This window comes from Mus caroli, unplaced genomic scaffold, assembly GCF_978045245.1.
Source record: "Mus caroli unplaced genomic scaffold, Mus_caroli_1 scaffold_1, whole genome shotgun sequence".
In the NCBI taxonomy this organism is placed as follows: Eukaryota; Metazoa; Chordata; class Mammalia; order Rodentia; family Muridae; genus Mus; species Mus caroli.
In genome coordinates, this window is record NW_028227256.1 from 31416595 (window position 1) to 31431399 (window position 14805).

The window sequence follows — 14805 nt, forward strand, 5'->3', positions numbered from 1 at the left end:
CTATCGCAACCTCATCAAATCTGTGATGACCAGGCTCAGTGAGAGACCATGCCTCAAAATATCAGGTGGAGCATTATTGAAGAATCAGGAACATATCAACCCCAGACACACACAGACACACAGACACAGACACACACAGACACACAGACACAGACACACACATACACACAGATACAGTCACACACAGACACACATAGACACACACAGACACACACAGATACACACAGACACACACAGACAGACACACACACACAAGCCTGCATGCATGCAGGCATGCACACACTTGGAGGCATGCACACCAGAGAGAATAAAGAATGGGGCTTTTGACTATTTGTTTTTTAAGGTTCTTATTAAGGTAGTCACATAAATGTATTCTTCCTAAGATGGCATGAGCCTTGGGTGAGAGAACTGTACCCTATTTTTTCCGACTAGCCACGTGCAGTGGTTTGAATAAAAATGTCTCCTGTAGGCTCATGTATTTGAATGCTCAGACCAGGGAGTTGAACTCTGCTAGGATTAGAAGTACTAGGAGGTGTGGCCTGGTTGGAGGAAGTCTCTCTCTCTCTCTCTCTCTCTCTCTGCTTACAGATGAGAATGTAGCTCTCAAGTCCTGATCCAGTGCCTGCCTACATGCTGCCATGCCCTCTGCATGATGATAATAGGCTGACTGACTGACCCTCTGAAAGTATAAGGACGCCTCAGTTAAGTGATTTTCTTTATAAGAGTTGCCTTGGTCATGTAATATCCAAATTGAATTCAGAGACCACCCTGTACCTTCCTCCTTCGAAAAAGACTTTCCAAACTGTCCTAGCAGGCAAGGTGCAGAGTCAGATAAGGAAGCTGGCTGACTAAGGAAATGTAAAAACATAGTTTTAGCAGTCAAAATGACTAAGCCTACAAGCTGCCAAAACAATATTAGCTGTTCTCAGAGAAATAACCGTATTTCTCAGAGAAATAAGATAGCAGCTCCCAGAGAAATCTCCCTACCCCGCCCCCACACTGAATTTTGAAAAAGACCACAAACCACCCTGACCTTGTCGCTAGAATCCCCCTGACGTTGATAGCTGTGACGTTAATAGCTGATCCATTCAAAATGTACAATTACTTTGCTGACCAAATCATAATAACCCACCATGGGGGCAAGCAAAGTGAGTCACTAGGTCAAAGGGTTACTTAGTCACTACACAAACCAACCAATGCCTGAAAGGGTTACTTGCTACACCAATGAGAACCCTGTTGCTCAAAATTTCCCCTTACAAAGGTATAAAAAGTGTGTTCTTTCTTTGTTCTGGGTCTTTCCTCTGGCCTGTGTGATTAGAGGGGAGTCCCCAACATGTTGGATCAATAAAAATCCTCATGTGGCTTGCAGTGATGGCAGCGGTCTCTGTGGTCTTTGTGAATGAGGGTCTTTTGATGAACTACAACAGTCATTCTAGTTTTTTTTTCACAGCAATAAGGCAGTGACTAAGATATCATGGAAAAAATAACTTAACATAGCTTATTATTGTTGGTTTTTTTTTTTTTAAACTTTAGGCCAGAGAAGAACTAGTTTGTGTGGCCCACAATTTAGGATGAGTGTTTAAGATAGGAGAAAGGTAATTGAATTAATGGCCCACATTTATCTTTCTTTCTTTCTTTTTTTTTTTGTTTTGTTTGTTTTTTTGTTTGTTTGTTTTTGGAGACAGGGTTTCTCTGTATAGCCCTGGCTGTCCTGGAACTCACTTTGTAGACCAGGCTGGCCTCGAACTCAGAAATCTGCCTGCTTCTGCCTCCCGAGTGCTGGGATTAAAGGCGTGGGCCACCACGCCCGGCATCTACATTTATCTTGTTGCTGTCTTTGGGCCAGGAATGGATGGCTAATTGTGTTTGTGGCCCTCAGTTTACACTTTTGCTCAGTGACCAATTTAAGCTGCCATCCACCCTTTTGGATCATTTTCATGAAGCAGCAAACAAGCAGTTTGAGGGTTACTTCATGAAACCCTCTGCTGACCTAGGCCTAGTCCTGGAAGCTTCTAGGCCTAGCATGTGTCTAGCCTCTGGGACTTCCTGCTGAATAAGCTCAACCTCTTTTGTTCTTTCTGAGCTCTGGATGGCTGGTTCAATTCAGAGATTCTGGCTCAAACTCCTCTCCCAGCTGACTGATTCAATCTGGCTTCTCTCAGCCTCTGAATGACTCTGCTTGGCCTAAAACTAACTCTAGCAATCTTTTCTAAGCTTCTGGCTCCTTCTCATTCTCTTGCTTGTTCTGTCTTTACCTGTCTCTAGCTTGTTCTCTCTTCAGTCTGTCTCTGTAAAACTCTCCTGGTAACACTGTCTCCTTCTCACTCTCTGAGCTGCTCCACTCTCCCTCTCAACTCTACTGCACTGCTCTCCATGAATTCTACTGTATCCTGTACTGCACTCTCTTCCTCCTGTGCTGTCTGTCTCCCCCTTAAGTAGCTTCCCTTTCCACTCTCCTCTCAAGAGAGTTGGGTGTATCCTATTCTGTCAAATCTTTCTCTGATTTGTCACTTTGTCTGCCACTCAATTAGACATCACTTTCAAACATGGGTGCTTCTTTCTACAAACTAACTTTACCTTCATTGTTTGGGCTTAAAGGTGTGTACTCTGGGCATGTCTGTATTCTAGCCAGAGAAATTAGAGGTGTATGCTAAGGGCTGAGCCACACCCTAACTAGAAACAGGTTCACGTATCTGTAACACTTTCTTTTTTTTTTTAAAGATTTATTTATTTATTATATGTAAGTACACTATAGCTGTCTTCAGACACACCAGAAGAGGGCATCAGATCTCATTACAGATGGCTGTGAGCCACCATGTGGTTGCTGGGATTTGAACTTCGGACCTTTGGAAGAGCAGTCGGGTGCTCTTACCCACTGAGCCATCTCACCAGCCCTCTGTAACACTTTCATTCCACCTTTCCTCCCTGGCTTTGCCATCTTCTCATTTTAATAAATCACATCACTGGAGGGGATGCGTGTCAGCCTCCCTTCTGGGCTCACTGATTCCGTTTCACTTCTGTCATATTTATCAGTGTCTGGTACCTGCTGAGCTATCTCTCCCGCCCAGGTTTTCTCAACTTCTAACCTTTGTATTCCTCTTTAACTCAAATGTACTGACACATTGGTACAAGCATATAGCTGCGTGGTTTCTTCTTGTTGCTTATGGCACAGGGAGAGCAAATGAAGGGAAAACTGTTCAACAAGGAGGAGCCAAGCCAGGACAGTTATGAAAAGACCAGTTTCTCAGGTAGCAAAAAAAAAAAAAAATGTACATCTTCCTTTTACCACAAAATGACCAAGTCACAAGAAGGTTATAAAGAGTGACTATGAAGAGTTTTGGGGACAAAGCCCTGGATTTGGTACCCCTATTAGATTAGACTTTACCATTCATCATAGTATTCCAATTAAAGAGATGAATAATCAGTGAAAAGCAGAGGGGAGGGGGCTTAACCAATATACAGTTGGTAAATGAACTAGTAAAGTGGTCCGGTGACTCCCAAGTTTGTCTTCTCATACCACCAGGCGCTTCCCATGTAAATGTAAGAACAGGGGAAGGGGTCAAGAGGGGTGCACAGCTACAAAGTGGTATTTAAGTTGTGGTCCAGCTGATGGTTGTTTCAGTTCTGGTTCTGCAAGGTGGCCCTAGAAAGGAAGTCCTTATCGCTTGCGGGGACAAACTGGTTCTTGGGAAATAACAATGTCCTTGTGATCAAGGACAACTGTCTTCATATTGGAGGGTGGTCTGTCCTTTGGCGATTAGCTGTTTCTGGGGTCTAAAGTCACTGCAGATTTAGGATGATGCAGTGTCTTAGGTGCCTTTTGGAAGTCTGGAACAGAGAGCATCGTGAGATGCTGACAGAGTGGGCAGTTCTCTCTGAGCTTTCAGCCTTAAGAGGTATGAGATAGGTTAAGTCTTAGCAGTTTCTAAGTGGGAGCTTCTGAGCTAGGATGTCATCAGAAATTCCATTTTCAAGGAAAAGGCATGTACTAACCCCCATGTGTTACCCGGGTGGCTTCTGAGGTCATTTTATCAGGTTATAATTCCACCCAAGGCACTTTCAAGCCACCCAATAATTTCACTTATTAAAAGAGAAAGGAAGAGAATGAAAGGGATTCTCACAACATTTTAAAATGTGATTCCAGAGCCATACAGATGGTTTATAAGGCCAATTATATTTATATCTATATACATATACATGGCTTAATTAACTGCAGCGCTCCCTCCAGAAGCTCATACCCACACCTGAGAATATGCCTTTCTTCCTTTCGCTGAGCACTTCTTTTTATCCTGATCTTTGTGCTTAAAGTCTATGTTAAAATATTGGTAATGAAATATCCAACTATATACTGAACAGTGGTGGCTCATGCCTTTAATCCCGGCACTTGGGAGGCAAAGGCCAGTGATTCTCTGTGAGTTCCAGGACAGTCTGGCCTACAAAGTGAGTATCAGGAGAGCCAAGACTACACTGAGAAACCCTGTCTCAAACAAACAAAACAAATAAATAAATTAAGGAAGGAAGGAAGGCGAGAAGAAGGAAAGTACCCAACTCTGTGTTGAAGCCATGGTTCTGACTGGGCTTGACTGCAGGTCCTAAAAGATTAGGGACCTGCTGAGGATGACAGCAGAGAGCTGTGCCTCTGTCCCCATACTCCTGACAACACAAATCACAGCCCACACAGACACAGGGGAGGCAGAGAGAGATGTCGGGGTTTGCTCTGATGTTAGTAATGGAACAGCCACGCCTGTATGGAAGATTCTTCACACTGACTAGGTCTTCATGGTGTGGAGAGATGTGGGTTGTAGATCGGGAGTCTGGTTTATCTTGGCTTATCAGGTTTATTCAGTCCCCTTTGTAGCTGCCAGTTTCCAGCTTCTATATTTGAACTAACAACCTTGACGGTGAGGTGAAATCCTTTGAAGGTATTATCTTAGGTGACTACTCCTTTCTGCTAGTCCAAAAGCTAAAGATGATACAAGGAAAGTTAGAAATTGCATATTTATTACCTTTGATACGTACCCAACATAGTCAAACTGCTGTCTTATATTATAAAGGCCTACACTGAATAAAAGTTTCATGTCTGACACAGTCAAGAGTAGAGAAATGGCATGAGGAGATTGTTTCTAGCTTGCTAACTGCGAGGCAACCTAGGGTGTTTTTTTTTTTTTTTTTTTTCCCATCATTCTCAGGAGTCTGAGACACAGGAAGCACAGTTCCTCAGGCAGAGAATCCTGGGACTCTGCGAAATAAACTGCAAACCTCAGGAAGTAGCCTTCACATCCTCTTCTATGAGAAAGTAACTTTGTTGTTAATTATAAGAAGCAACACATCTAGGAGTCCGACTGCAGACAGATGTCACAGTCTGCAAGGAGGTTTGGGTCACTCGGAACCAAGGAAAGCTACTGCTAGGGGAACAGCACCTGGTGTGAGCTGGAAATGGTGGGAAAATCTTTATTCTGCCTTCTGTATAAAAGACGCTGAAACTTTCAATAAATGGTGCATTGACGAGCTATCAGTGTGCATCCCCTGTGTCCTGGCTAATGTGACTCTCACTTGGGACCACAACGCACTAGATGTTGGCAGTCAAGGATGGGGGATATCAAGCTCTGATTCTGAATGCTTGCTTGCTTCTATAAACGAAGCCAGTTATTTATAGAATTGGTTTTTCCCCTAAGACAGGGTCTCATTACATAGGTCTGCCTGTCCTGGAACTGTCTCTGTAGACCAGGCTCTGGACTTGACAGAGCTCTGCCTGCCTCTGTCTCTGGGAGTGTTGGAATGAAAGGAGTCTGCCCCTAAGCCTGGCTCAGAATCATCTTAAAAGACAGCTATACTGCAAAAACTGTCCTTGTCCATCCTGGTTCTAAGACACGCCTGATTGCAATGGGATTTCCCATTGGTGACCATGAGGTGCTAAGAACATCTGCAGATGACTATTGAAGACCACAACTGGAATAAAACAGTGCTGAAACTGTTACAGGAACCAGCGCTAAAACCTATGTACGATGTATAAATTTGTAACAGGGGTCTGGTCTTTTCTAGAGCATGAACTCAACGGACTCTCTAATAGACTTTCTCCTTTTTCCACTTGAGAACCTAGTTGAATTTCATGTTGATCAGTATTCATTCCTGTTACAAGAATGGCACTAGATAGCATCTAGAACCTACATAAGATACACACACACACACACACACACACACACACATATACACACATATACACACACACACATAACACACATATACACACACACACATAACACACATATACACACACACACACACATATATATATATATATATACAAACACATATATACACACACATATATGTATATATACACATACATGTATATATTAATTAGATTCTTTTAAATATATAATATAAAATTACTAACATATTTTATATAATTTAATGATATATATACACACATATATGTATATATACACATATGTATGTATATATACACACATATGTGTATATTTAATTAGACTCCTTTTAATATATAATATAAAATTACTAATATACTTTATATAATTTAATATGATTTATATAAAATTTAGTATAATTTTATATACATTATCTAAAATATATATAATTGTATAAAATTTAATATATAATTTATATATTATACACATTGTGTATATATATGTAAATTTTAAAGTACAAGTTACTTTAAAAAAAAGGCTTATTTATTTTATACACAGTGTTCTGCCTGCTTATATGCCTGCATGCCAGAAAAGGGTGCCAGGCCCCATTACAGATGGTTGTGAGCTACCATGTGGTTGCTGGGAATTGAACTCAGGACCTCTGGAAGAGGTCTGTGCTCTCAACCTCTGAGCCATCTCTCCAGCCCCTACAATTTACTCTTAATTATAGGTATGTATGTGTGTCTAGGGGAGGTTATATACATATGTGTGTAGTTGTTTGGCAAGGCTAGAAGAAGGTGCCAGATCTCCTGGGGCTTGAATTGTGGGTTGTGAACTGCCACTGTGAGTATTGGGAACTCAAGTCTGCTCCCCAGGAAGGGCAGTAAATAGTCTCAACTGCTGAGCCACATGGCTAGCCCCCTTTTGGGATATCTTTAGCCTTCTTTTGGGATATCTTTAGCCATCTTAATAGCCACTGATTTCCCACCTCTGTGTCTGACAACATCCTTGTGGCTAAGAGATAAATCATTTGGGAGTTCTTATCACTCAGACAATAGAGTAGTTCGGTTCTCTGTTGCTGTGGTTAAAACCACCACCAAAAAGAACCTGGTGAGGAAAGGGCTTCTAGGTCCTGACCACAGTCCAGCACCTGAAGAAAGGGGGCAGGAAGCGAAGCAGGAGCGTAGGTGGGAACTGGGGAGGGATGCTGCTTACTGGCTTGCTTCCAGGATCACGGGCAGCTCTACCTTTTCCCTCCCAGGACAACCTGCTGTGTGGCACTGCTGTCAGAGGGCTGAGCCCTGCCATATCTACCAACCATCAAGAAAATGCCATACAAGCATGCTTATAGACCAATCTGATAGAGACATCAAATGAGTTCCTCTTCTTGTCTGATTCTAGTTGGCAAAACCCAGCACAATCACCCTGGTAGACTCTAACACCGACCATGTAGCTTTTCCTCAGAACTTCAGTTTACAATGCCTCCTCACTCTCCTTCCCACTATATTAGTAAATGCACTGGTTTATTATGTTTTGGTTTTTTTGTTTTCTTTTGTTTTTGTTTTTGTTTTTAAAGACAGGGTTTCTCTGTGTAGCCCTGGCTGTCCTGGAATTCACTCTGTAGACCAGGCTAGACCTCGAACTCAGAAATTCACCTGCCTCTGCCTCCCAAGTGCTGGGACTAAAGGCGTGCGCCACTACAACCGGCTAGTTTTTGTTTTGTGACTATGAAGTTCATGGGTGCTCTTCTACCACGGGGCATGCCATTTAGGGAAAATGGAGACCAGGTTCATGGGCTATATTAATTAATGTTTGCCTCTGAAGAAACTACTTCTCATTCTGTGTAGCAAGAGCTAAGTTACTGTGAGGACCTACAAAATGCTTTCTGGTAAATGCGATTCCTCAGTGTCTGTTCTAGAAACATTTCAAGAGGGTGAGCACTCCCTACAGGCAGGTTCTCCGACAGAGCCAAGGCAAGGGGCATGCTCAGAGCACTGGCCTCCGTTGGCCAAAGACAGAGGAAGAAATACTTTATCTATGGATGCTGCAGAGCCTGAAGAAACACAATGACCATGAAGCGCTGGTCAATACATCTGTGGCTACAAAAACAGTACAGAAAGTGCATCCTGCTCCAGTCTGTCTTGTTTCTCCTGGCAGGGAACTTACAGAAGTGCCCACATACAAATGTGTGCTATTTTCTGCTTAAAGGGGAGAAAATTAAAAACAAACAAACAAACAAACAAAAAACAAAAAAAAAAAAAGAAGAAGACTGGCTAAGAATCTCAAGGAAGAGCTGTAAGTCTCAGAGAATGCTTTCCCCAGACCTTGAATGCTAACAAATTTGCCCAGTAGGGCATAAAACCTACTCCAGCCCAGCACTGTTCTTGTAGTTTCTTCATTGCCCAGCCTACTTTTGCACATGAACGTAAATTATCCAATACTAGTCCCAGCGGGCACTCTGGGAAGGTTATGTTTCTAGAACAGTGCTCTCGGGCAGTTTTGCTGGTTACTGGCGGGGACTCTTCCCCCACAGCTCTTCAGAGGAGGTTGATAAGGACTCCGTGGTCTTTGAGCTGAGATGATGGTAATATGTGGGTCTGGGCGATGAGACTGCATTTTGAGTGCATATTGTACAGGAATGAAATTGGAGATGTGGTGAGTGCTTTTGCCCCCAGGAGGTGCGTATGTCCATGGAGGCCAGAGAGAAGAGCATAAGGACAACCCGGCTCCAGTGTGGCCTGCCTCCCATGGACCTAGGTGTTTAGCACACTTGTTCAGCTCGCGCGAGATCGGAGTGGGCGAGAGGGGTTCCCCAGAGGCAGTTTGCCAGCGTCAGCGGTTGTCTTCACGTGCTTTCGGTCCTGTCTAGGACCCATATACAGGGCGGCCAGATGCCATGTGGGGCTCCAGGGCCCAACAATCAGGTCCGGACAGGGGCGGAGCCTGCCTGCTGGCTGCTTTCTTACTCTGTTTCAGCCTCTTACACGCCCAGGACTACACGCCCTCACAAACACCTCCACCCACATCGAACACCTCGCCCAAATCAAGAGGCCTGGCCCAGAAGGAATGTAAGTTCTCTGAAGAGGAGGCAGGTTTCTATGGGCATACCCCCTTTTTCTTGGAACATAGGCCGTTGAAATGGTGGGCATGCCTTTACAATGAAAGTGAGGCATTGGAGGTGGAGCCTATACAGGATACTCATATCCTCTGCTGGATCTTTCCCATTGATCCCTAGACCCTCAGTTGTGCACTGAGAGATGTACCACCCTCCACCCTCTACATTGGGTCGAGATGGAAGGGCACACCTAGCCAAAAGACCATGGCCCAGAACAATAATGCCCTTGTATCAGCTTCGGCTTGTGTATCTTCAGAGCTGTGCTCTTTAAGCTAATGAGGTCTGAGGAGAGCTTAGCTGGACCCTCCTCCTTGCCCCTACCTCTGTTCCATGAGCTTTGCTGAAAGGCTCTCAGCCTGACACCTCCACCTCTGCCACCCAATCGGCTCTTTGCCCCGTGAGCTTTGCCACTCCACTCCTGACCTTGGGTACGCCCACCTGAGAACAGAGAAGAGAGGCCACTGTGTCCCCTGGGTCCGACTGATGCTGACATTTGGAGCATCAGGTGCGCGCATCCTGAGTGTAGGTGTCTGGCGGCTGGGATTGTCTCCACAGTATGTGGCAAGACCAAATTCCAAGGGAAGATCTATGGAGGTCAGATTGCAAAGGCTGAGCGGTGGCCGTGGCAGGCCAGTCTGATCTTTCGTGGCAGGCACATCTGTGGAGCAGTTCTCATCGACACAACCTGGGTACTCAGTGCTGCCCACTGCTTCAAAAGGTGCGTGTTCCCTCCCTGGGCCCTTCTGCTGGAAAGGGGTGCAGGAGAGAGTCACTAGGACAGGAGGAGAGGCATGAAGGATATATAGCAGCCATGTCCTTCTAGGCTGTGTTCTGGGATAGCTTGCTGCCAGCAGGAGTCCTCTGTGCTGCTGCTCCAACTTTGAGTAGTGTCCTCCACCTGGCTTGTTATCCTTCAGACAGAGGGGCAAGAGGAGCGACCCAGAGTTAGGAAACATATTTTTCCTTTTAGGTCTTCCTAGAAGCTCTGAAAAGCAATTGTTATGCAGCCCTAAGAGGGATCCGGTCAGGGCTGGAAGTGAGTAGTCTTTTTGTCTCCGAGAAGAAGCATTGCAGTTGGATGTACGTCGGATTTTTTTTTTTTTAAAACAGGAATGCAATCCACAGCCCCTTGGGTACTAGGGTATGCTGGAGAAGTGACTGGAAGCTTTCAAAGGCACCAAATCCCCAGGCTGTCGGAGGTCATCCTACCCTTCTAGAGAAGGAGCACCCTAGTATCAGGAGGGGAGGACGATGTTGGGATATTTGCCTGAAGGGTGGGCAGTCAATCTGGAAGACAGTGCCAACTCCACACTTAGAGGCGCTGCCTCCCCACCCCCAATAGGTCTCTCACACCATCTGACTACCGGATCCTGCTAGGGTACAACCAGCTGAGCAAGCCCTCCAACTACAGCCGGCAGATGACCCTGAATAAGATCATCTTGCATGAGGACTATAGCAAGCTCAGCCGTCTGGAGAAGAACATTGTCCTGATCCAGCTGCACCACCCTGTGATCTACAGCACCCACATATTCCCAGTCTGTGTGCCTGACAGCACCACGAAGGTTTCCCCTAATAATCTCTGCTGGATAAGTGGCTGGGGAATGCTCTCAGCGGACAGTGAGTACCCTGGACAGGACAGGAGTGGGAGGGGCAAGAGCCTGGAGGCCTTTCCAGTGGTTGTGAACCCCAGTTTCTGGTTCAAAAGCAAACCTCCCCCCTTTCAGATTAGAAGTGTAGGCTCTCTGACTCCAGAGCTCTGGCCACTGAAAGGCTCTCCACTGGCCAGGAAAGACACCTGGCATCCTTAAGGAGATGAGAGCAACCTTCTCTCCCTGACATGGGACAGGTTGTGGTGTTCAACTGGGGAGCATTCTCCTCCGAAGCTCACTGCCCATCCCTTAAGGCCCAGAAGCCTGTTCTACCAGCTCTTACCAGTTGTCCCGAACACTTGGTTCCGAGATCTGGTCACCTGGGCACCGGAAGTCTTAGTGTTGGGGAGTGACATTCTCCTGGCCTTATTCTCTGAGCAATACAGGATTGCGACTATCTCTCTCACGATGCCTCATGTCAGATATCCTGTCGTGCAGACACGATGTCAAGTGTCCAGGATGACAATGCACAGGTTCTCTGCACACACCATGCAGAGGGAACTCGGTGCTTGTGGACTCTGGTGTCGTGGGCCACAGGAAGAGCCTGCTGACAGCAAGGGACAAGTCTATAGGTTTAGACTGAGAGCACAGAATTCCTGGACTGGGGTTTCCACACAAGGCTAAATGCTTTCAATCTAAGACAAGATAACGGCAAGCTAAGTAGAAGAGAAGGTGAATTTGACATGAGATTTAGGGTCACAGTCTGGCCAGCAACAGGGAGGCTTGGAAGCACGATCTTCTCTGAGGTCGGGGTTAGGGCCCCCCCTCCCTTGCCCTAGCCTCTAAGTGTCTGCCTCACAGGCTAGTCTCCAGGACAGTGGTCAGAGGCATTAGAAGGGATGCACTATCACTCTCTAAGGGGCTGTGTCAGGGCAGATGGGGTCTCCAGGTCAGGCCAGGGGGTGAGAATGGAAGCACAGAGGGGACGGCCTGGGCGGGGGCAGCTCTCAGAACCTGAGAGTCTGGACCTTCAGTCGTCCTCTGTCATGACCTATCCTGACCACAGTTTCTGGGCCTGGGGACAGGCTTGGGTTTGCTACCTACAGGCAACCCCTGGGCACCCTTCAGGGATGTGAGCCATGGCCCCTGAGTGCAGTGAGCCACACTGCAGTTTCTCTGCTCCCATGGGACAACCCAGGCCAGATCTGGGAGGGCACCTGGAAACAGAATCCATGCCTCCAGGCCCTGGATGCTCCTTCAGCTTGGCCAGTCCTCTTGTCATTCTCCTAAGCGCTTCTGGCCTGTGTCCTTGGCCACTGCTACACTCAAGGTCCAGTGTCCCTGTCTCCAGCTGGAGCCCCACAGACCAGTCAGAGCTGTTTGAAAGCTGAGCCCCTTCCTTGGCTTGTGTGTTCTCAGGGTATAGTCTCAGTCCCCTTGCATGGTGAGGAGGCTCTGCCTGGGACCCCACTGTGGTTGCACCCAGTGTTCCTCGGCCCCCACATGGGGACCTGTGCAGTTGCCATAACTTTCTGCCTGGTCTTGCCTTCCACAGAGCCTCATGCTTGCCCTTGCTGCCATATTTCTTGGTCACCGAGTGCCTGTTGTGAGTCCCTCCCTGCTGTTGTGGCCTAGAGTGGCTGCCCCCCAGCAGAGGTCATCCTGGAAGGGAAACTTGGGGGGCGGTGTCTTCCCTTAGCTGTGTCTTACATCTGAACCCCCTCCCACAGAGTTCCTGCAAGCGCCTTTCCCTCTGCTCGACGCGGAGGTCTCCCTTATTGATGAAGAGGAATGCACGACCTTTTTCCAGACACCAGAAGTCAGCATCACGGAATATGATGTTATAAAAGACGATGTGTTATGTGCCGGAGATCTCACCAATCAGAAATCCTTCTGCCGAGTATGTGAGAATGGCCCAGACACTACAGCTGAGCTCAGTCACCTCTCTAGTTAGTCCTGGCCACTAGGCTGCCTGTGTGTCCTCAGAGTCCTCCTCTCCCATGCAGGTGGTGGGTCAGATAGCATATATTCAGCTCTGCATGCTGCCCTCCACATACTAAAACCCTGTGACCTCCCCAGGTAGGCATCGTTCAAGATCCCTTTGCAAGATCCCTTTATTATAGAAGTTGATGATCCTGTCCTGAAGATGCTGATCTGAGGGACCATCTATGTTTTTATTTTATTGTTTTTAAAAATTACCCAGACGGACCTATCCGGCACCACTCAATATAGCAGTAGAGATCTCTGGTCCCCAGAGACTCCTATCTACCCCGGGGAATGTGTGCTCCTTTCTTCCTGGACCTACTAGCTGTCTTCTCTCTCTTCAGGGAGACTCTGGGGGCCCCCTTGTCTGCATCCTGAATAGCTTCTGGTACGTGGTAGGGCTGGCCAACTGGAACGGAGCATGTCTTGAACCGATCCACAGCCCCAACATCTTCACCAAGGTCTCCTACTTTTCTGACTGGATCAAGCAGAAAAAGGCAAACACGCCTGCCGCTGATGTCTCCTCAGCACCCCTTGAGGAAATAGCGTCATCCCTGAGAGGCTGGGGGAATTACAGTGCAGGCATTACCCTCAAACCCAGGATCTCCACAACCTTGCTGTCTTCTCAGGCCCTCCTCCTGCAATCGATTTGGCTCAGGATTCTGTGATTTGTCTGCTGGTCTATTCACCAAGAGCCACTTTGCACGCTTCCATCTGTGGGCTTGCCTGTCCCATCTGAGGCCACACCAGCTCCAGGCCTGACCGAATAAAGCAACTAAAGACACTTCTGGAGTCCTTTCCTTTTGTCCCATCAGGCTTCTGTTCTTCAGCATCAGAAGGCCACTTCCTCCTCGGGCAGGGACTATAGGTGAACCAGGAGGGAGCTGACCTGCTAATGTAGGAGCCAACTCTTTCCGAGCTGCCTTCCAGAGGCTATGAATCCCTTCTGCCCCCTAAGGCTGCTTGTTCTTTCAGAAGAATGAGCCACTGTATCTGCCAAGCCCTCACCATGCAGCTGCAGCAGCCTGTGCTCCTGGAGCAAGCCCCCAGCTTTGGCATAAGGGCATCTTGCAAGCCCAAGGTCATAGTAAAACTTCTAGAGAGTTTGACAGTGAAGTGTGAGGGCCGCCAAAGTCCGATATCCCAGTAGCAGTCCTCAAAGCTCTTCTGCAAGGGTCAGCAGTCATTCTAACATTACACTTCCATACTCCAAGCCCACCATTTGCTTGATAAGCTCACATTGCTTGTGGGCTTGCTTCAGCTGGCATTAGCTGAGGCTTGGCAGACCTGGGAGTGGCTGGCTTAGCACTAAGCTGCCCTGCAAACCTGTGTCACCATACTCTATTCAGCCTGTATGAGCGCTCATTAGGGCTTCATACCACAGTCTCCACTCTTCAATGCGAACTATAGACTAGGAAGACACTGGGCTCTTGGCAGACCCATGGTGCTGTGAGAGAAATGCAGATGCTCTGGGCTATTTTCTCTGACCCTGTGTGAACACCCCAGGCTACCTGCTGTAGTAACTTAAATCTTTAACAAGCAATTAATTTCAAGTTGGTTAAGAAAACAAAAAGTTGGGGCTAGAGAGATGGCTTAGCAGTTAAGAGCACTGAATGCTCTTCCAGAGGACCCAGGTTCAATTCCCACATGGCAGCTCACAGCTGTCTATAACTCCCAAATCTGACCCAGACATACTTGCAGGCACATAAAATCAGTGCACATAAAAAAAAAAAAAAAAAAAAGAAAGAAAAAGAAAAAACTCTTAGGTATGGAATATACCTTATGTTTCCCACAATGTAGATGCAGTTTCCTGATCATTTATTAAAAATTTTATCACTATTTTTTCTAAATTTTATAATAATGTTAGCATTAAAGTATGTTTTTTAATGAGAGTCAAAAGGAAAAAACGCTGCTCAAGGAGATCTGTCAGACATAGAGAGACAAGGAAGGAAGGTCAGAGAAAGAAATG

The 14805-nt window shown here is 46.5% G+C and overlaps 1 protein-coding gene across 3 annotated transcripts; it reads left to right on the plus strand.

Moving 5' to 3' along the window:
• The first annotated feature begins 8986 nt into the window (after positions 1 to 8986).
• LOC110297631 (inactive serine protease 39) lies at positions 8987 to 13620 on the plus strand. Of its 3 annotated transcripts, none has more exons than XM_021166504.2 (5): positions 8987 to 9217; positions 9820 to 9982; positions 10607 to 10881; positions 12584 to 12753; positions 13181 to 13620. In XM_021166504.2, exons 1-5 carry the CDS (start codon positions 9046 to 9048, stop codon positions 13502 to 13504), a joined length of 1104 nt encoding a protein of 367 aa, XP_021022163.1. In that variant the 5' UTR covers positions 8987 to 9045; the 3' UTR covers positions 13505 to 13620. The 3 variants fall into 3 exon arrangements, with proteins under 3 accessions (XP_021022163.1, XP_029335724.1, XP_085692228.1); XM_029479864.1 differs by having other exon boundaries at positions 9161 to 9217; positions 9917 to 9982; XM_085836102.1 differs by lacking the exons at positions 8987 to 9217; positions 9820 to 9982 and adding an exon at positions 10242 to 10300.
• The last annotated feature ends 1185 nt before the right edge of the window (positions 13621 to 14805 follow it).